This window comes from Bos javanicus, chromosome 21, assembly GCF_032452875.1.
Source record: "Bos javanicus breed banteng chromosome 21, ARS-OSU_banteng_1.0, whole genome shotgun sequence".
In the NCBI taxonomy this organism is placed as follows: Eukaryota; Metazoa; Chordata; class Mammalia; order Artiodactyla; family Bovidae; genus Bos; species Bos javanicus.
Window position 1 is genome coordinate 14,164,927 of NC_083888.1, and position 22,797 is coordinate 14,187,723.

The 22,797-nt window shown below is 48.4% G+C and overlaps 1 protein-coding gene across 1 annotated transcript in view; it reads right to left on the minus strand.

Moving 5' to 3' along the window:
• The window catches only part of ST8SIA2 (ST8 alpha-N-acetyl-neuraminide alpha-2,8-sialyltransferase 2), a 72,450-nt gene extending 67,949 nt beyond the window's left edge, over nucleotides 1-4,501 (minus strand). Inside the window, exon 1 of the mRNA XM_061394307.1 lies at nucleotides 3,735-4,501. Coding sequence (XP_061250291.1) covers nucleotides 3,735-3,832 — 98 coding nt within the window. The 5' untranslated portion in view covers nucleotides 3,833-4,501. The remainder of the gene's footprint in view (nucleotides 1-3,734) is intronic.
• Nucleotides 4,502-22,797: the final 18,296 nt, after the last annotated feature.

Consider the following 22,797-nt stretch of genomic DNA (forward strand, 5'->3'; position numbering starts at 1 on the left):
GGGTCGGGAAGATCCCCTGGAGGAGGGCATGGCAACCCACTCCAGTACTCTTGCCTGGAGAACTCCATGGACAGAAAAGCTGGTGGGCTACAGTACCTGGGGTCGAAAAGAGTCGGACACGACTGAAGCGACTTAGCATGCGTGCACATCAGCATGCGTGCACATCCTGTTTGTCCAGAGTTCTGTTATTCTTTTATGATTAGAGAACTCACTTGGGGACTGGGCATGGGGTTATAAATGAGGAGACCAGCTCAAACGAGCAGGCTTGCTCTGTCCTCAACCAGCCAGGGTGTAAACTTTGGTAAGTGATGCTACTTCTCTGGGTCAAATTTACCCCAATTACAAAAAGAGAGGAGGTTTCTTAAGTGGAACCCTACACCCCCTTTTTGTTCCAAGACTGAGATGTTAGCCTTCCCTAAAGATGCCGTGCATGTCCATCACTGAGCCAGACCCTAGGGGATATTTATCCAATGGATGCTTACTGAATGCCTTCTGTGTGTCAGCTTCTGAGCCCACCATGGTGGGCACAACAGCCATGCTCACAACTCTCTCTTGAAGGTTACACTCAAGACTAAAGCTCAGGGGATGATCAGAAAAAGTTTGGCTTATGACTTTGTCCAGTGGACTCTAAAATTTGGGGGTGCTGCCTGAGTTGATGGGAGCTTTTACCAAAGTTTCACCCAATCTCTGATTGAGAATTTGAATTCACTCTTCGAAATCCTTGCAAAGAACCCATCTTTTTACATTTTCTTTTCCCATTCAACCCCAGGGAGGCATTTCCACAAGCAAGTAAGTTAGAAACGGAACTGTGAAAATCATTACTTAGCAAGAGATGTGTCTCTAGGGAAATAGCCCCTGGAAGAAAGCCGTGCCCTTCGCAACCCTTTAGACGATTCCTTGGGCAGGACAGAACTTCTGAGAACACCACATCAAAAGGCTTAATACTAAAAGGAATCAAGAGCTTAGCAAAAATGTATCTCAGTTTTGTTCCTCTAGATAACACACATGAAATCGTCTTTCCTCTTTTACTTCTCATTTGTTAATCCTTGGAAAATTTACTCCAAAAGAGATATTTTTTTTCCCCTTCCTTCCTAACAGATCACAGGGTCCTACCATTGTCTTCCAGAAACAGTCATCCTTTAACAGAATCTCTATTTTCTCCCAGGGACCAGCACTGGCGGGTGATTTGCAATCTTTCGAAGCACAGGTCAATATAAACTTGGGGAAGGGCAGGCAGGGTTGGCGCCATAGCCCCATGGTCTGAAGTTGGATTCCGGGTCTCCCAGGAAGGCAAGGCATAGGTTGAGGAAGACAGGAGTCCGATGCCTGGTGCCCTTCACTGGCTACTGTGCCAGGGCACTTACTGCACTGAGCCCCCGCTGGCTGTCCAAAGTTGGGGTGCTCCCAAAGATTAAATAAGTGACTGAGCTTGCAACTTGGCTTGTAAGCTTGGATTCCGGTCCTCTGCTCCATGTTCTTCCTCCCCGAGTCATGGCAAATCCCAGATGAGTGAACCCTGTGTGGGGCAGACTGGGGGTGGCACTGGAGGAGGGCTGAGGGAGAGGAAGCCAGGGCTCAGCCTGAGGACAGGGGCACTGGAGCTGGGGGGCGGGGTGGGTAGTGCCACACGAGATAACACATTTGACTTGTTTGACAATTTTCCCCACGGTGGGCCCAAGCAGGAATGCGCCCCTTTCCCAATCCCAGTGAAACAGATCTAAGGAAACACCCACAGCGGAGGAGCCCTGGCTTTTGAGCATATGGTAAGTGCCCTTCTTAGCTCCCATTTTGGAGCTTATTTCCGGATACCCTATTGAAACAACCTAAGGTGGGGAGTGGGTTTACAAGGTATTTGGCAGGAAAGCGCAGCATTATATGCAAAGTGATTTCCTGATCGCGTTTAAAAAAATTAAAAGTCACTGGCCTCTAGAAGAAATTCGGTAAAAGTTCAGTGGAGGGACAAGCGAGCAAGGCCTGACAGCGCCCAGCTCTTAAGTTTTCCTAGCACAATGGGCAGCCGCTGTTCCTTCCCTCGCGGGTCAAGGTCAGCAAGTGGCCTGGGCCACGCAGAGCCCACATCTTGGGGGAGAATGGGTGTGTGTGTAAGTGGGGGGGGGGCGCCGAGAGGAAGGCCCTCCCAACCGCGTCCTCCTTCACCCCGACTTGTCCTGCCGGATTTTCTTTCCGATCCAGTTTTGAGACGAACAGCTACCGAAAGGAGCGTTTCTCTTATCTCCGCGTAGGAGCCTGTCGTGTATTACGTGAACAGTATTTGGGAAAGTTTTCTGAGCTCTTGGAGAAATCGAGGAGGAGGAGGAGGGAGAGGAAGAGAGCGGGGTTCTTGAAGAGCAGTGGAGTTCCCAGAAGAAATTCTGGGGTTGCCAACCCGGGCAGGGGCGAGGAGCAAAGGCGAGAACAGGCAGTGGCGACCGCCCCGGGTTTCGGTCCTTAGGGCCTTGGCATTCTGGGCCAGGGCTGGCATTTCCCTTCGGAGGAACCTGTCGGCTCGGCCGGCCCTCAACTAGCGCCGAGAGTGAATGAAATACCCAGCGGGACAATGGAGGGGCGCGCGCGGCGCGGGACCAGCGGGAGGGAGCCTGCCCGAAGCTAGCCCCACGGAAGAAGGGACTTTCTGCCCACTCTGTGACCTCACGTTCTCTCTGCCCTGGGCCAGGAAGCTCTCCAAAGGGCCTCTCAGAACCCTGGATAGCCCCCTCCCCACACTTGCCCACCGCGGGGTGGAGGTTCTTTGTGGAAAAGGGCTGGCCAGCGTGCGGGCGGCCGCGGGGCGGGGCGCGAGCCTCAGCCTCCCCGACCCACAGCGGGTGCGTCCCGCGCCGCGAGTGCGCACTCCTCGAAGTCCTGTGCCAGGACTGGGGCTCGCGGTCCCGCCCCCAGAGAGATCGGGAGAAAAGCGAGGGCAGGACCGTGTGCCTGGGAACCCCTCGCCCCCGCCCCGCCCCAATCCCCAGCCAGGACAAGCGGGGGGCGGTATAGACTTTGCCCAAAGGTCTCGTCTCCGCGACCAGAGCGCACAGGAACCCGGGGGCGCAGGGGGCGCGGCGGAATTAGCTGAACGTCCAAAACCAGGTGAGGGTGGGGAAGGGATGACAGCTAACCCCTGCGCGCTCCTACCAGCCCGCGCCCCAGTGCTGGGCTCCCGGGCAGGCGGGAGGCGCGTGTGCGTATCTGGGTGTCCTGGGGACCCTCGCCTTCCTGGGAGCCCGTGGAGAGCCCCCGCCCTTCGCCCTGGCCCCGGGGATCCCCTCCCCCAGCACAGAGATCCCCGCGCGCCCCCTGCCCACTTTGCTAAGGCGAGAAAGCGGCCGAGCCGGAGACAAAGAAACTCCAACCTCCTCCACTCTCGGCCTCTCCGCCCGCCCCAGACACTCCCCGGCGCCCTCCCTCGACCCCGGCGACAACGCGCGCGGACAGGCCGAGGAAGGGAGGCAGGGTGGGCGAGTCTGCTCCCCTACGCGGGCCAGCTGGAGGCTGCCAGTCCTCCCGGCCCGGTCACTTCCCGCGGCAGCCGCGCCCCCGCCTTCCGCTGCGCAGACAGTCCCGGGCCCCCGGCACCGCCACCCCGGGTCCAAATCATTCCCCACCTCTCCCGCCGAGCGACAGGGGGGCGCGGCGCGCAAACAAAGCGGGTGCAAGGGTGGATACAGAGTGCAGGGGTGTGGAAGAGATCCCGCCCGGGCTCGGCACGGGCCCCGGCGCAGCTATTTATTTACCCGATTTCTTCTTCGATCTCCGAGATGTCTGCGAAGATGAGGAAGACCACGAGCAGCGTGAGCGCAGCCAGCATCCAGCTCCGGAACTGCAGCTGCATGGTGGGTTCGCGCCCACCGGGACCCGCGCGGGCCGGCGAGAAGAGCTGGAGCTGGGGGGCGCAGCGGCAGGCGCCAGAGCCTCGGCGCGCAGCCGGGCAGACACGCTGCGCTCCGGGCGAGTCCGGGCCAGCGGCGGCGGCGGCGGCAGCAGCAGACAAGGGTTGCTCAGGCGCTGCGAGCCCGCTCGCTCGCTCTCAGCTCGCGTCCGCCCCTCCTCTCCACTCCCCTCCCCTCCCTTCCCCCGCCCCGCACGGGGCTCCGCGCGCAGTTTGACAGCTTCGCTCCGCGCCCCTGCTCTCCTCCTCCCACTCTAGACAACTCCAGTGTCCAGCCTTCGGCCTTTGCTTCTCCCGCCTGCCTTCTTTTCGTTCCCGAGGGCGCAGGAATGTGGCCGGAGCCAGCCACTCCCCGCTTAGGGAGGCTGGGCTCGGAGCACCGCGTGCGTCCGGGTACCAAGCGGAGCCCCAGGGAAGAGCGCGCACCGCTCGGCGTGCCCCGCCGCCTGGCAAACGCCCTCCCTCTCTCAGTCTTTGTCCAGCGTCCTCGGTTTCTCGCAAAGTTTTCCCAACACAAAGACCAACACCTGGAAACAGCCCCCGGCGCGCGGCGAGGAGCTGGTTTCAGCCAGGCAGATGTTTCAGCAGTTGACGAATTAGGAGGGGTGGTGGGGGAAGGGGAGGGGAGAAGACATCCGAGACAGGCCAACTTCGGCGGGGACGCTGATTGCAATTTGTGGGTGAGGTGCTCGCCCCGCCCCCCACCCCACCGAGAGAAATCAGCCCCGCCAGGCGGTCCTCTTGGTCTCCACTGACAGACCCAAGGAGACTGGGTCCAGAGAGGGCTCGCTGAGTTGCTTGAGCTATTGGAGCCTTGGCTAGATCCCCGACTCCTACCGGAGTGGCTCCTCTGTCCACAGTGGCAGACACAGCGCTCACCCTGCCTGGGCCCTACGGGTGCTAGTTCTGAGCTGGGCTTCATCTTCCCAGCTCTTGCCCTCTTCTGGCAAAATCAATACCCCCCGGGGGGGATCCTACCTTGATCTAAAGGTCTGCTAGAAAATTTGCCTCCACAAGGGGTAATATCCCCCTCTCCCGCTGAATAGTTACACTTCCCCAGCCTTAGACCGCTTAACTCAAATTACATTTTGCATCACCCATTAGCCTGGGGTGGGAAGGGCCCCATTAAGTTTTACAGGAATTAGATAATTACCCAACTTTGCTTCTTCTTGTGCTAATGGTAACAATCCTGAAATCAGAAAACTTCCCAGAAATGATCAGCTGGCTAGGAAAGGGAGGCTACATGCCAGGGCCTCCCTGGAAAGCACTGGAGAATGAATGGGAGAGGCAGCTCGGCTCGCCCACACCGAGCGAGGTCCCGGAGGGGCTTGGAGCAGAGGTGACTGTGGCGAGCCCCTTCGGAAGAGCCCTGGGGTGGTACGAATTGACCTTTTTGATTTCTTCTCCAAAGCATTGGCTGTGCTGAGTCCTTCTGCCTCCTTGTGTGTAGGAGTTGTATTTGATATCATTTAACCTTGTTTTTTCTGAGATAAATGGTTCGGATATTGGAAGAGGAGCGGACAGAATGGGAGGCAACTGTTATGCTGCTCCATATTTCAATCACTCCCCCATTCACTCCATCATTTGGCAATATTTACTGAACGCCTACTCTGTGCCAGGCTCTGTGCTAGGGGCTAGAGATGGCCTACAAAGAGGCACATGTTTTCTGCCCCCTAGTGGTTCATGGTTCAGGAGGAAGACACATTTGTAGTAATGGAGACTACAGAAAGAGGCAGGATCCATCCCTGGGTCGGAAAGATCCACTGGAGAAGGGCATGGCAACCCGCTCCAGTATTCTTACTGGAGAATTCTATGGACAGAAGAGTCTGGCAGGCTACAGTCTATGGGGTCGCAAGGAGTCAGACATGACTGAAGCAACTTAGCACGCATACACAGGGGATGTGAGCTACAATGCAGCTATGGTCTCTTGAATGGCTTACAATTGATCAATGGGATCAGCCCTCTCCCCCCAAAGAAAGGAGAAACTGGCTGGCCTTAACCCTCTGCTTCTCTACAAATTACATTCTTACTGTGCTGAACATCATGGAGAGGTTGCCACCATCCTTAATTCATCCCAGGTCAGGTAAACATCACTGTTACAAGCACTGCTACAACAGTCTATTTCCATTATTTATTAGGTGACCTGTGTTATCATTCCAGCGTCAGATGCTTCCTTTCTTGGACTCACTTGAGGAGTCATTATAAGTGGCCAGGAGGAGTAGAAACTTGGTGAACAGTTCCATCCCTTATAGCTTCCGGGATCTAATGCCTGATGATCTGAGGTGGAACTGATGTAAAAATAATAGAAATAAAATGCACAATAAATGTTTTACACTTGAATCGTCCTGAAACCATCACTCCCCACCCCCGCTGCCCTGTCCATGGAAAAATTGTCTTCCACAAAACTGGTTCTTGGTGCCAGAAAGGTTGGACACTGCTCTCTTATAGAGAAATCTTGTAACCAGTCCCACAGAGCAACATTCTTCAAGTATATCTGCTGGGAATTAGCACTAGCTTTGTAACCGGGAGGCTGTCCTTGCACTGAGAGCCACTGAGATGGGATTTTACTCTGAGAGTTGTAGGGAACCCTTGTGATAGTTGATCGTGGGATGCTGTCTCTAAGCACTTAGGTTTGAATCCTCATGAGCCAGCTGCTTTTACAGTGATCTGTGTACATTCCCTGCCCCTTGCAGCTCTCTCTGAAAACTGAGTTTGTTCCTGGGATCTGGAGGAGGAAGAATGATTGGATAGGAAGAGTCAAGTCTGCTGATGCTGGGTAGTGTGTGTGGGCACACGCTTGGCACTAGCCTCCTTTCTTTCTGAAACTTCTGTTTACACACGTTACTTTTTCCTGCCTTGGTTTTTTGGAGAAACTAGAAGGTCCCAAAGTAATCATTTCTTTAAGCTAAGTCATTGACTGTTTGGGTTAAAATATAGGAGTTTATGGGAGTGGCAGCAAGTCAAAAGTCATTACCAACCAGTAACATTTTAACTCAAATTAATAGTGTCTTTTGAGCTTCCCAGGAGGCCCAGAGGTAAAGAATCCACCTGCCAATGCCGGAAATGCAGGAGACAAGGGTTTGATCCCTGGGTGGGTAAGATCCCCTGCAGTAGGAAATGGCACCCCACTCCAGGATTCTTGTCTGGAAAATTCCATGGACAGAGGAGCCTGGTGGCCTACAGTCCATGGGGTCGCAAAGGGATTGAATGACTGAGCACTCATGCATATCAAATCTATTAGCTATTCAGGCACCTCATCAGGTCCCCAGAAATATTTAATATGAGGAAAAGAGGAGCAGGAAGCAGAGCCCCAGAGGGGCCAGACAGAGTTATACCCAGTCATGGGACAGCCCCTTCTCATCCCGACACTAGCTAAGGGCTTAGCTCCCCTTTCAGGGACCAGGAGTGGGACCTGGCACCCAGAGCTGAAATTCAGGCAAACTCAAAACTGCAAGTATCATTTACACATTTAACTACCCCCCGCCCCCAAGGTATGTATGTAAACTTTCACAGAACTGCTTCTCAGGTTCTCAGAAGAATCGTCTTGGCGGTCCTTTCACACAGGTCCTCACCTTCTACATTTGAAGAATCTGAGGCTCAAAGGAGCGAAACTGCCCACAATGGTTCACCCATCAGAGAGGAACTTTTAATTCAGTCCGTCTCCCCTGAGCCTCAGCAACTTCTGGGATCGGATTGCCAAGGGCCCCTCCAGCACCCCGGGCATTACTAAATGGATTTTGTAAGCCTGCATTGCCTTTGATTCTTGCCGTATCCCCTTAGTTCTGGGATGTCAAGATAAAAGGAACCAATTTATCTTCACTCCCTGCACACTCTTCATCAGTAGAAACACCATGATCATAAATCTCAATTTTTGTCTTTCCGCATGGAAGAGTGTAGGCCTTTCAGTCAATCCAAACTTGTTTTTTAAAACTCAGTAATATATGATAATTTTCCCATTCAAAACTCTGACCTGGTACCTAACAGCTTTGAACTCTCTGAAAGCAGTTTAGAGTGTTAAGAATCTGCCAAGTGGTAATGATCTGACTTCTTCATCATCTCTGAAGCAGAAGCTGTGAACAGCTATACCTGAGGCAGAGTGAGGTAGGGGTGTGTGTGTGTGTGTGTGAAGAGTTGGAATATTATAGCAAGAACAGACAATAGACTAGACAGAGGAGCCTGGTGGGCTACAGTCCGTGGGCTCACAAAGTGTTGGCCACGACTGAGTGCACACACACACAACAACAACAGGACAAGGTAAAGGGGCACATTTGCATTTCATTTGCAGCTTTTGTAAATGGCAACATTGTACCTTAGTCAAAGTAAGGAAGGAAATGTATCCAGGTAATTGCTTTAACTTTTTCTGGGATTATCAGCAGGAGATCTTGCAAGGGCCTTGGGAACTGCTCCCCAGGGAACTGGAGATTTCAGCGGAGAGTGGGGAAATGGTTCATTTTTGTTAGGAATTTTCTAACCCTTCAAATGGTATTACGGCGGTTTTGTCTTATATGAAAGACTAGAGAATTCATGTATCAAAAATGTTAGCAGCTTTTAATATTGGAAGAAAATGAAATGGAACATTTAAGCTTTGGGTGACTGACTTTCAGTGTAGAAATCTGTAACCATTCAACTACTGACAAAATGTTGAAATTATAAACATTTAGGGGCTAGGAATCATAAAAGTTACTTATCATAAACCATCTCTTGCTTAAATTCTTGACAATGTGTTCCTGTGAAATAAGCAAATGATTTCCTAACTAGATAAAACTAAAAACCGAATCTGAAAAGATACATGCACTCCAGTGTTCCTTACAATACAATTTACAACAGCCAAGACATGGCAACAACCTAAATGTCCACTGACAGAGGAACGGGTGAAGAAGATACGGTGTGTGTGTGCCAAGTCACTTCAGTCGTGCAACCCTATGGACTGTAGCCCACCAGGCTACTCTGTCCATGAGATTCTCCAGGTGAAAATGGGTTGGGTTACTGTGTCCACCTCCAGGGGATCTTCCTGACTCAGGGATCCAACCCACATCTCTTCCATCTCCTGCATTGGCATGTGGATTCTTTACACTAGCACCAGCTAGGAAACCCAAAGAAGATATGGTACATATATACAATGGAATATTACCCAACCATAAGAAAGAATGAAATAATGCCTTTTGCAGCAACATGGATGGAGCTAGAGACTGTCATACTTAAAGTGAAGTAAGTCAGAGAAAGATAAATATATGATATTTCTCATGCGTGGGGTCTAATTCTGAAAAACGATACAAATGAACCTATTTACAAAACAGAAATAGATTTGCTGATATTGGAAAAAAAAAAGCGCTTATGTTTACCAAAGGAAAACACGTGGGAAGAGGACAAATCAGGAGCTTGGGATGAATATACACACTATATATAATATATACTACTATATATAATGTATAAGGATCTGCTGTATAGCACAGAGGACTCGACTCAATACTCGGTGATAACCTATATGAGAAAAGAATCTAGAAATGAATGAATACGTGCATAACTGAGTCACTTTGTGGCACATCTGAAACCAAGACAACATTGTAAGTCAACTGTGGCCTGAGTCGGCCACCGCAGCCCTCAATCTTGTGTCACTTCTCTTAGCCACTACCCTTTTAAAGAAAAACAACAGGGGAAAAAAAGGACTAAAAGTTTTAAAAACAGGCCACATCTGTCTGTGTCTGTCTAAAACTGCCTTCTGTGTCTGTCCAGTTTGTTCTGAATATGGTCACGTGGCCACACCTAGCTGCAAGGGAAGCGTGAAACAAATCTTTATTCTGGTTTTTACTAGTGCTCTAGTAAAATTACAAAAAAAAAAAAAAAAAAAAAAAGGTGGTTTTGATCCAAAGCGTGAAGTCAGGTACCAGATGGAGAAGATAAACCAGAAAGGATGCCTTCACTTTGCTGTATATTTGAAACTAAAACAACTTTGTAAATCAACTATACTTCAATAAAAATGGGTTTAACCAAAAAAAAAAAAAAAATCATACAATTGAGAATAAAGGCATCCATGATAACAGTCCTTTGTCAGATACACATGCTAAAAATATTTTCTCAGGGTCAAAACAAAAGAATACCCCTTCTCTGTTCTGACCAGCGCTTCAGCGAAATTATCACTGAGGTCACAGAATCAGCTTTCTCTGAGTCAGCTCACCCAACTGTGCTCAGAGTCCGGCGTGACCCTCTCACCCCTGACACCCCGGAGTCATCCAAGGAAACTGGCCTGGGTCAGTCACCCCTGGCCCTCAGTCTTGTGTCACTTCTGTTGGCCTCAGTTTGGATCCTGGACCTCCATTTTTTCAGAGCTGGAAGAGTGGGTACAGGCAGTGCCTGGCCATTTATTTACTTAACAAGTGTTGCTGCATCACTTACCAAGTGTCTGGAGCTCTGCCAGAGGACTGGGATGCAGTGGGGATCTGTAGGCACAGTTTCGGATCTTGTGCAGCTTGGAGTCCTGGGTGGGAGGCCACTTACGGGTGGAAAACCCTGGGACCCAGAGTCCAGGAGACTTGACCACAGCCCCACTGCTAATTTCAGAACTGGAACAGAATCCAGCCCCCGTCTCCTAGTTGAGTTCAGCGCTAGCTCTCCTGCACGTAACCAATTTTAAGTAGTTTTTCATGACATTTCAATGAGACTGTAAATTCTTGTGGGCAGCAGATTTTTGTTTCTCGTCTGGTCCCATGTTATCCATCGTGGTAGAAACCAACTCAATACCTGTCTCAGCCATGGCCAATCTCAAGCCACAACCATCACCTCACTGAAGGCAAGGTTGAGAAGAGTTGATATAGTATTTCTATCAGAGACCACACATGAAATAGTCTCAAGAACATAGGAAAAAGGTGGAGAATAAAATTAGGAAGTGGTGCCTTGTGAGTATGTTGTCTTTGTTTTTAATATAGTTAATTTAATGCAAGTTTATGTACTTTTGGAGCTTCCCTGGTGGCTCAGGTTGTAAGGAATCTGCCTGCAATGTGGGAGACCCAGGTTTAATCCCTGGGTCAGGAAGATCCCCTGGAAAAGACAATGGCAACCCACTCCAGTATTCTTGCCTGAAGAATTCCATGGACCAAGGAGCCTGGTGGCCTACAGTCCATGGGGTCGCAAAGACTTGGACACAACTCAGTGACTTTCACCTTATATACTTCAGCGTTTAATGATGGCCTTGTTTAACAGCCATTTCCAGCTCAATATGGTGACCAGTGGCAGCAGGAAGCTGCACAGTCACACCCACCTGGTGAGCAGGCTGGTGAAACACCAGTTCTGACGTGCAGATGAGAGTCTCCAAAGCCATGGCAGCATTCATTGTAATATCCACCTGCTGAGATCTCCTCACAAAACACTGGTTAAAGGGGAGTGGCCCATGGCCCCAAGTGGGTTTCTTGTACAGCATCCTATTAGGAGTCCTATTCTGCTGCTGCTACTGCTGCTGCTAAGTTGCTTCAGTAGTGTCTGACTCTGTGTGACCCCATAGACGGAAGCCCACCAGATCACCCATCCCTGGGATTCTCCAGGCAAGAACACTGGAGTGGGTTGCCATTTCCTTCTCCAATGCATGAAAGTGAAAAATGAAAGGGAAGTCGCTCAGTTGTGTCTGACTCTTAGCGATCCCATGGACTGCAGCCCACCAGGCTCCTCCATCCATGGGATTTTCCAGGCAAGAGTACTGGAGTGGGGTGCCATTGCCTTCTCCAAGTCCTCTTCTACTTCTCCTCAAATGTATTCTTTGTGGTTGGACACCTTCTCTTCGCAGTCCCCCCCAGGACAGGTTTGGTGAAGCAGACTGGGAAAGTTTCAGAAGGATCAAGAGACCAGTGGTTCTGCAAGTATCTGAGTTTGGATGAAGTTTAGCTGCACACAACAGTAAACCCCAAATGCCAATGGCTTGTTTAAAACAAGCCCCCTGCACCCTGCCTCATGTGTAATTCTCCAGGCAGATAGCCAGGGCTGGTTTGTCCACAAGGTCTCCAAGGTCCTTAGGGACTCAGGTCCTCCCAACTTTCCTCTCTCCCACCCTACATTGAGGCCCTTTACTCATGATCCATCACACCCAGGTTGCAGGCAACAAAGTGAAGGAAGAGATAAACACAAAAAGAAAGTTCTTCAAATGTATGGATACCAAGATGGGGAAAGGGGTGCTGGGAGGAACTGGGAGACCGGGATTGACATATGTCCATTATTGACATTAAGTATGAAATGGATAATTACTGAGAACTTGCTGTACAGCACCAGGAACTCTCCTCAGTGCTCTGTGGTGACCTAAACGGGGAAGAAACCAAAAAAGAGGGGATATATTATACGAGTGGCTGATTCACTTTGCTGTACAGCAGAAACTAACACAACATTGTAAAGTGACTATGCTCCAACAAATATTGATTTAAAAAGATGAAAATGTGGGTCTCAACAGGTGAAGATTTGCAGCAAGACTCCTGGCAGGGCTTTTGGAAGAGAGTACACCATGTCAGTACTGATTTCTAGGATACTGTGGTCTGCTTTTCTCTGGGGGTATTTTCTAGGGTTACTGAAATAAAGAGAGTAAATGGTGGGGGGAAAATAAATAAAACTACCCTTTTAAAGAAGAACAACAGGAAAAAAAAAAAAGGACTAAAAATTTTAAAAACTGGCCATGTTTGTCTGTGTCTGTCTAAAACTGGCTTCTCCATCTGTCCACTTTGTTCTGAATACGGTCATGTGGCCACACCTAGCTGCAAGGGAAGCGTGGAGCAAATCTTTATCCTGGCCTTCTGTGTGCTCAGCTAAGTCTGTTATGAGCGAAGGGAAGGACAGATGTGAGGGACAACCGGCAGGCTCTGCCACAATGGGGATGCAAAAGATCTTGGCAGGTTTTTTTTCCCCCACCTCCGGATTTGCACACAAGCCCTCATCCAGCCCGCCTTCAATGATTGTGTGAAACAGGACTTGCCAGAAGCTGCTGACCATGTGTGTGGGGGCAGCAGAGTGTTTCTGTAGCGTTTCATATTGTTGCACTTTCTGTCTCTTAGCAGCTAATTTTCCTACCTTTATTTCATTGTTATCACCCTAGAAGGCAACGCAAATTGTTTGTCTTAAGCAGATATTTTGATTTTAATACTTTGACATCTGAGTCCTTCCTGACCCTGGAGAGACTGCCCTGCCCAAGGTAGTCAGTCCCTAGAGATGGCAAAGGATTTGCCTTTCACGAGCAAGTGGAACAATCCAGGGTCTACACCCCAGCCACCTCTTAATGGTGCGCTCATGGTTTGGGCCACTAACCCCTTGTCCTAAGCATCTTAAGGCCAGTACCAGACACCAGGGTCAGCCCCTATGCCCCAGCGCCCATTGGAATGATGCAAACCCGAGAATTCTAAGTCTGCTTATCCTGCCTCACCTGTTCCTTTCCACGGAAACCACAACGGCTCTTGCCCACATTTTCCTCTTACGCCTTCTGCCTCCCGACTGACCCCGTTGCTTCCCTCGGTGGCCCTGCACAGCATGTTGTGCCCCCTCTTCTTGGAACTGTGAGTAACAAACCATGTTTTCAGTGGTCCTCTTGATCCGTTTGGCTCACCATAGCTGAACAATAAATAATAACACCTACATTTAAAAACATGGTTTAAATGGTTTAGAGCAGTGCTCCTCAAAGTATTCTTGGTGCAAGACCAGGGTTTTCATTCATTTCAAATTTCTCACTGATTGCAGACCAGTGCACGACCACCTGGGTAACTAGAACGCAGTTCACACCATGACTCACTGTGTGTGTCGGGGGTCCCCAAATCTCTTCATCCAGAGGAGCCCCTGATGTTGCAAATGTGAAATTGCTACAGACGTTACTTAGTGCTTGTCTTTACTTTTCTGTACTTGTCTCGGCAGGGATCCGTAACAGACAGTCAACACACTGGCTCTGGTCCATGGACCACACTTTGAGTAGTTCTGGTTTAGAGTTGATTTCGAGGTGAATTGCTGTTCAGAACTCACCTTTTTGTGTGATCTCAATTCAAGTTTCAGTCTCCAAAATATGAAATGAAGAAAATATCAATACTTAACTCACGAATTTCAGTGAGAACAAATTAAGATAATATATCTAAAGTACATGGAATCCTAGCCTAAAGTGCTCATCCCATATGGACTTTGATTTATCACTTAGGATAATACAAAAAAAGAAAGACTATATATAACGTGAGGAGGGGTTATCGCTGGATGGTGAAACTTAGGTTGATCTGTATTTTTCTACATACTTTTTTCTGTTTTATAAATTTTCTACAATGATCATAAATGACTCTATAATCAAGAAAAATGTCATTAAAATTTGTTGTGCCTATTTTCTCTGCACTGAATTTTTTTTTCTGCCAGAGTTTAATATTCTTTCTCAATAACCCAATATAAACATACATATTAAGTAAAGAAATTGGTTTTGCAAACAATTTCCAATCTTTCTTTGATGTTTTGTAAGCATCTACCTAATATTCACGTTGCAATTTCCAGTGAAGGAAAGCACAGCCTACAAAAACTTGCCCCACTAATCCCGGGAGCCCTGGGACGCTTCTCACTCCTGTCTTCTCACCTGATGTCACTGATCATCCCTTAACCTGGACTTCTCTGTTGATTGTTTTGCGTCACAGCCCAGCCCCAGCTTCTGGGGCACAGGGGCGATTCAGAGAGCCACTTGCAGGGAGTAGAGGGGGTGCCACAAATCTTGTAACTCCCAGGGGCCGAGGGGACCACTTCCTGTTGGCCTTGTGCCTGCGTGTGTGCTGAGTCACTTCAGTTATGTCTGACTCTTCTCGACCCTATGGACTGTAGCCAGCCAAGCTCTTCCGTCCAGGGGATTCCCCAGGCAGGAATAATGGAGTGGGTTGCCAGGCCCTCCTCCGGGGGATCTTCCCGACCCAGGGAACACACCTGCATCTCTTAGGTCTCCCGCACTGGCAGGCGGGTTCCTTACCACTCATGCCGCCTGGGAAGCCCCCTCCCCCCAGCCATTGCTCAAATTCTGCTGACGATGGTCCGATGCTGGATCTGCCGATCTGTTAAAATGAGGGGTGGAGGGTGAAAGAAACGTGAAGATTTAAAGGCATCCTTTCTTTTCACATCTTCACGAATAAAGTTCTTGGCCAGGTCTTCAAGGTATCCTTTGGTGCACTGCTCTCTCTGAGAAGAATCCTCACCTGAAATGCACCTATGTGATGACTACACATTTTGAAATATCTTCCATTTTTTTTGCTAGGAGGAAATTTATTGATATGAGAAAGAAAGCAGTAATTTAAGTTTCCCCAGACAACATTTTTTTTTTTAAGAAATTTATTAAATCCAAATTGTCTCAAACTCTTCACACTCCAAAAGGGCATTATTACTATTCAACATTTATATGGTGAATGATTGTTTGAGATTATCTCTACCACTAAGTAGAGTTGCATGTTTTTATGTTACATACATTCTTCATGGCACTTTGGAATCCCACATATATTGAAGCCTAGACTAAAAGTTTACCAACAGGGAGATAATTTTGACAATTCAGAATGATTATGGAGAGTGGTAGCAGGTTCCTGCCTTTATAGCAACATATCTTTGGTGATAGTTGGTGGCTTAGATGGTAAAGAATCTCCTTGCAATGCAGGAGACCCAGGTGTGAACCCTGGGTCGGGAAGATGCCCTGGAGTAGGCAATGAGAACCCACTCCAGTATTCTTGCCTGGAGAATTCCATGGACAGAGGAGCCTGGTGGGCTATAGTCCATGGGGTTGTAAAGAGTCAGACACGACTGAGTGACTAACACACACACACACACACACACACACACACACACACACACAAGTCTAGCAACAGAATCCCAGTTGTAATCTTAAGCCAATGGGGGAAAATAGTCCATTCTTGGGTTTCTGGAAATTCCCCGAGGTGACTGATGAGAACTGGATCACTCTTCTGACTGAAAGCCATTTCCTAAGCTTTCCTGAGTGGCCCTGGGAGCAGCCCCCAGCCCCCTGACGTCACTGAGAGTAGCCTGGGCTCATAGCAGCTGCCTCAGCCGAGCACTTCAGTTACCCACACACTGAGTTGGAGAAATGCTGTGTGGTCTACCCAGTATAGCAGTGCATGGGTCTGGGAGAGATTAAGAAGGACAAATTCCTCATTCAGTTTTCTTCCAAAAGGAAAAACTGGGATCTCAGATCCAGAAGGGCCCGTTGTGGGTTATTTTATCTCTGGTAGGGTCCATGAGGTCCTTGGCCACACTCACTGATTCAGCTGTTTGTGGGGCTCCTGCTTCCTGAGCCTAGGAGGAAGGGGAGGAAAGGGAGGGAGGGGAGGAAGGGGAGGGAGGGGAGGAAGGGACGGGGAGAGAAAGGAGAGGGAGGGGAGGAAGGAGAGGGAGGGGAGGAAGGAGAGGGAGGGGAGGAGGGGAGGGGGGAGGGAGGGGAGGAAGGGGAGGGGAGAGAAAGGAGAGGGAGGGGAGAGAAAGGAGAGGGAGGGGAGGAAGGAGAGGGAGGGGAGGAAGGAGAGGGAGGGGAGGAGGAAAGTAAGGGAGGGGAGGAAGGGGAGGGGAGAGAAAGGAGAGGGAGGGGAGAGAAAGGAGAGGGAGGGGAGGAAGGAGAGGGAGGGGAGGAAGGGAGGAGGAAAGGAGGGAGGGGAGGAAGGGGAGGGGAGAGAAAGGAGAGGGAGGGAGAGAAAGGAGAGGAGGGGAGGAAGGAGAGGGAGGGGAGGGAGGGGAGGAAGGAGAGGGAGGGAGGAAAGAGGGAGGGGAGGAAGGAGAGGAGGGGAGGGGAGAGAAAGGAGAGGAAGGGAGAGGGGAGGAGGAAAGTGAGGGAGGGGAGGAAGGGGAGGGGAGAGAAAGGAGAGGGAGGGGAGAGAAAGGAGAGGGAGGGGAGGAAGGAGAGGGAGGGGAGGAAAGAGAGGGAGGGGAGGAAGGGGAGGGGAGAGAAAGGAGAGGGAGGGGAGGAAGGAGAGGGAGGGGAGGAAGGGGAGGAGGAAAGTGAGGGAGGGGAGGAAGGGGAGGGGAGAGAAAGGAGAGGGAGGGGAGAGAAAGGAGAGGGAGGGGAGGAAGGAGAGGGAGGGGAGGAAGGAGAGGGAGGGGAGGAAAGAGAGGGAGGGGAGGAAGGAGAGGGAGGGGAGGGGAGAGAAAGGAGAGGAAGGGGAGAGAGGGGAGGGAGGGGAGGGAGTCCTGAGGCAGCTGGAGAACTCAGGAAGACTTTCTATACATGTCCTTCCTTTTCACTTTTCCTCTGTGTGCATAATCCCCATTTGGGGCATTTGGGATGAGTTTTATGACTCTTGTTTTGTGTTTTTAGATGATTTTTATTGGAGTATAGTTGATTTACGATGCTGTATTAATTTCTGCTACATAGCAAAGTGACTCAGCTATACGTATGCATATGCATATATCCACTCTTTTTTCAGATTCATCTCCCATAGAGGCCATTACAGAGTACCGAGTAGAGTCCTCTATGCGATTCAGTAGGTCCTTCTTAGGTATCTATTTTATATACAATAGTGTATATCTGTTAAAGCCAATCTTCCAATTTATCCCTTCCTCCCTTCAGTTCAGTTCAGTTCAGTTCAGTCACTCAGTCGTGTCCGACCCTTTGCGACCCCATGAATCGCAGCAAGCCAGGCCTCCCTGTCCATCACCAACTCCCAGAGTTCACCCAGACTCACGTCCATCGAGTCAGTGATGCCATCCAGCCATCTCATCCTCTGTCGTCCCCTTCTCCTCCTGCCCCCAATCCCTCCCAGCATCAGAGTCTTTTCCAATGAGTCAACTCTTGGCATGAGGTGGCCAAAGTACTGGAGTTTCAGCTTTAGCATCATTCCTTCCAAAGAACACCCAGGGCTGATCTCCTTTAGAATGGACTGGTTGGATCTCCTTGCAGTCCAAGGGACTCTCAAGAGTCTTCTCCAACACCACAGTTCAAAAGCATCAGTTCTTCGGTGCTCAGCTTTCTTCACAGTCCAACTCTCACATCCATACATGACCACTGAAAAAACCAGAGCCTTGGCTAGACGGACCTTTGTTGGCAAAGTAATGTCTCTGCTTTTGAATATGCTGTCTAGGTTGGTCATAACTTTCCTTCCAAGGAGTAAGCGTCTTTTAATTTCATGGCTGCAATCACCATCTGCAGTGATTTTGGAGCCCCCAAAAATAAAGTCTGACACTGTTTCCACTGTTTCCCCATCTATTTCCCATGAAGTAATGGGACTGGATGCCATTATCTTCGTTTTCTGAATGTTGAGCTTTAAGCCAACTTTTTCACTCTCCTCTTTCACTTTCATCAAGAGGCTTTTTAGTTCCTTTTCACTTTCTGCCATAAGGGTGGTGTCATCTGCATATCTGAGGTTATTGATATTTCTCCTGGCAATCTTGATTCCAGCTTGTGCTTCTTCCAGCCCAGCGTTTCTCATGATGTATTCTGCATATAAGTTAAATAAGCAGGGTAACAATATACAGCCTTGATGTACTCCTTTCCCTATTTGGAACCAGTCTGTTGTTCCATGTCCAGTTCTAACTGTTGCTTCCTGACCAGCATATAGGTTTCTCAAGAGACAGGTCAGGTGGTCTGGTATTCCCATCTCTTAAAGAATTTTCCACAGTTTATTGTGATCCACACAACCAAAGGCTTTGGCATAGTCAATAAAGCAGAAATAGATATTTTTCTGGAACTCTCTTGCTTTTTAAATGATCCAGTGGATGTTGGCAATTTAATCTCTGGTTTCTCTACCTTTTCTCAAACCAGTTGAACATTTGGAAGTTCACAGTTCACGTACTGCTGAAGCCTGGCTTGGAGAATTTTGAGCATTACTTTAGTAGCGTGTGAGATGAGTGCAATTTGTGCGATATTTTGAGCAGTCTTTGACATTGCCTTTCTTTGGGATTGGAATGAAAACTGACCTTTCCCAGTCCTGTGGCCACTGCTGAGTTTTCCAAATTTGCTGGCATATTGAGTGCAGCACTTTCACAGCATCGTCTTTTAGGATTTGAAATAGCTCAACTGAAATTCCATCACCTCCACTAGCTTTGTTCATAGTGATGCTTCCTAAGGCCCACTTGACTTCACATTCCAGGATGTCTGGCTCTAGGTGAGTGATCACACCATTGTGATTATCTTCGTCGTGAAGATTTTTTTTGTACAGTTCTTCTGTGTATTCTTGCCACCTCTTCCTGATATCTTCTGCTTCTGTTAGGTCCATACCATTTCTGTCCTTTATCGAGCCCATCTTTGCATGAAATGTTCCCTTGGTATCTTTAATTTTCTTGAAGAGATCTCTAGTTTTTCCCGTTCTGTTGTTTTCCCCTCTATTTCTTTGCATTGATCGCTGAGGAAGGCTTTCTTATCTCTCCTTGCTATTCTTTGGAACTCTGCATTCAGATGTTTTTATCTTTCCTTTTCTCCTTGCCTTTTCGCTTCTCTGCTTTTCACAGCTATTTGTAAGGCCTCCTCAGACAGCCATTTTGCTTTTTTGCATTTCTTTTCCATGGGGATGGTCTTGATCCCTGTCTCCTGTACAATGTCACGAACCTCATTCCATAGTTCATCAGGCACTCTATCTATCAGATCTAGTCCCTTAAATCTATTTCTCACTTCCACTGTATAATCATAAGGGATTTGATTTAGGTCCTACCTGAATGGTCTAGTGGTTTTTCCTACTTTCTTCAATTTCAGTCTGAATTTGGCAATAAGGAGTTCATGGTCTGAGCCACAGTCAGCTCCCAGTCTTGTTTTTGCTGACTGTATAGAGCTTCTCCATCTTTGGCTGCAAAGAATATAATCAGTCTGATTTCAGTGTTGACCATCTGGTGATGTCCATGTGTAGAGTCTTCTCTTGTGTTGTTCGAAGAGGGTGTTTGCTATGACCAGTGCGTTCTCTTGGCAAAACTCTGTTAGCCTTTGCCCTGCTTCATTCTGTATTCCAAGGCCAATTTGCCTGTTACCCTAGGTGTTTCTTGACTTCCTACTTTTGCATTCCAGTCCCCTATAATGAAAAGGACATCTTTTTTGGGTGTTAGTTCTAAAAGGTCTTGTAGGTCTTCATAGAACTGTTCAACTTCAGCTTCTTCAGCATTACTGGTTGGGGCATAGACTTGGATTACTGTGATATTGAATACTTTGCCTTGGAAACAAACAGAGATCATTCTGTCATTTTTGAGACTGCATCCAAGTACTGCATTTCGGACTCTTTTGTTGACCATGACAGCTACTCCATTTTTTCTAAGGGATTCCTGCCTGCAGTAGTAGATATAATGGTCATCTGAGTTAAATTCACCCATTCAAGTCCATTTTAGTTCGCTGATTCCTAGAATGTTGACATTCACTCTTGCCATCTCCTGTTTGACCACTTCCAATTTGCCTTGATTCATGGACCTAACATTCCACGTTCCTATGCAATATTGCTCTTTACAGCATCGGACCTTGCTTCTATCACCAGTCACATCCACAAGTGGGTATTATTTTTGCTTTGGCTCCATCCCTTCATTCTTTCTGGAGTTATTTCTCTACTGATCTCCAGTAGCATATTGGGCACCTACTGACGTGGGGAGTTCCTCTTTCAGTATCCTATCATTTTGCCTTTTCATACTGTTGATGGGGTTCCTCCCTTACCCCCTTCCTCCCTTACCCCCTGGTAACCTAAATTTTATTTGCTACATCTGTGACTGTCTGTCTTATTTTGTAGTTTTTACGACACGAGTGGGTTCCTCTGGCCTTTTATAGTAGCCCTCTCACCGCCACATTCCCGGCAACGTCACCCTGCTTTTCTACCTGAATTGCTAACTTGTTGGGTCCTATGTCTTTTATAAGCCTTTCCCCCTGTAGTTCAGCTCCAGGCCCAGCCAAGGGAATTGCATCCCCCCCACTCCCCCTTACCTTCTGCTTGTCAGGCACTGGGAGGGGCAGCTAGCCTTCACGCAGAATGAGTGCCCCAGGCTTAGACCACAGCTGGCCTCCAGCAGAGGTGTGCTGACAGAGGCAGAAAACGAAAGCAAAGCTGCCTTCATTTCAAGCTCCATTAGGGGCTTGTGTTGGGCGAGGAAATCAATGGGATAGATGAGGCTGGTGGTAAAGATCTTCTTTTCCTCCAATTCTAGAATGGCATTGACCACAAATAACTATGAAGCAGAAATCACTAAGCAGCACCTATATTTTAAATAGAGAAATTTAAAAATCACACTGACAAACATTTTCAGTTATTTCCAAAGCACAGCTAAAGGGGAAAAAAAAAGATAAATGTTAAAAAGCTTACTGCCACTTGGTCCTTTTTTCTTTCACATGGGGAAATATCAGCCAGGACCCAGGACGACAGTACTGAGCTAGCCATTGTGAGAAGGAGAGGCTTTGTATGAAGCAGGAATTTTTGTTCTGAGGTCGCTGCAGCTGTTTGAAAGGATAAACTCTGAAGTGTCAATAATATTGATGATTCATCATAATTTGCTAGATAATAGAAAACCATTTACAGTTTTGCTTTCAGAAGGCTATAAAGAGAGGACTTCCATAGAGAGTGGTTAACCACTCCAAAGTCATCCTCATTCACTAACAAAGTACAGTATAAAAGGTGTTTTCAAAAGATGTGGATAGGAATATAGTTTTGATGTTTGTAAACTAGTCCCTGCAGAATCAATTCTTACTCTGCATTCATACAACTCGTGAATTTATGGCCATTCCACAAAAGGAGGAATTTTTTTCTATCAGTCATTTGATTTCTTTCATGCAGTGGTCCTCAAAGCTTTGTTTCCATTCGTTTGATGAGCTGCCCCTGCCGCTGGGCTGCTTTTGTGGTCCTGCTGTAATAGCAGAGGGGAACCACCAGGTGGCACTGTGCAAGATGGTTCAGTTCAGTTCAGTTGCTCAGTCGTGTCTGATTCTTTGTGACCGCATGAACCGCAGCATGCCAGGCCTCCCTGTCCATCACCAACTCCCAGAGTTTACTCAAACTCATGTCCATTGAGTCGGTGATGCCATCCAACCATCTCATCCTCTGTTGTCCCCTTCTCCTCCTGCCCTCAATCTTTCCCAGCATCAGGGTCTTTTCAAATGAGTAAGTTATTCACATCAGGTGGCCAAAGTATTGGAGTTTCAGCTTCAACATCAGTCCTTCCAATGAATGAATATTCAGGACTGATTTCCTCTAGGATGGATTGGTTGGATCTCCTTGCAGTCCAAAGGACTCTCAAGAGTCTTCTCCAACACCACAGCTCAAAAGCATCAATTCTTCAAGATTGAAGAGCGTGCAAGATTGCAGGGGGGTGATGCCCAAAATGAAGTGGCATCTCTGAGCTGAGGCAGTACCAGGGCCAGGGAGAGTCAAAAGGGAAATTGGGAGAATGGGAATATAGGAACATAGTGAGGAGGAGACAATCTCCTAAAGGAGCAAGAATCCTACATCTTGCTCATTGAGCTGTCTCAATAGCTAGTTTCAGTCACAGCGTTAACTGCAGGATTCCCCTGGTGGTCCAGTGGTTGAGAATCCACCTGCCAAAGCAGAGGACACAGGTTCAATCCCTGGTCAGGGAACTAGGATCCCACATGCCCCAGGCAACTAAGCGCCTGTGCCACGACTACTGAGCCCCAGCACCTAGAGCCCGTGCTCCACGGCAAGAGAAGCCGCCACAATGAGAAGCCTGTGCCTGGCAAGGAAGAGTAGCCCACCCACCCCTCCCTGTCCCCTCCCTCCTTCGCCACACTCAGAGAAAGCCTCCTTGTAGCAACAAAGACCCAGCAGCAAACAAACAAATGAAACAATGTAACTGCAATTGAGATGAAAAAGTAGATACATTAGTATCTCTGGAAATCAGTATTCCAAGGCAAACAGACCAAGGGGAGACAGACATGGATCATCAAAAACTGGTTGGAAAATCCCAAGTTATTTCTTCAGAGGAGTCCTTTTCTTAATGCCCCTTCTAGGTCTGGTGAAGAAATTAAATTTGAG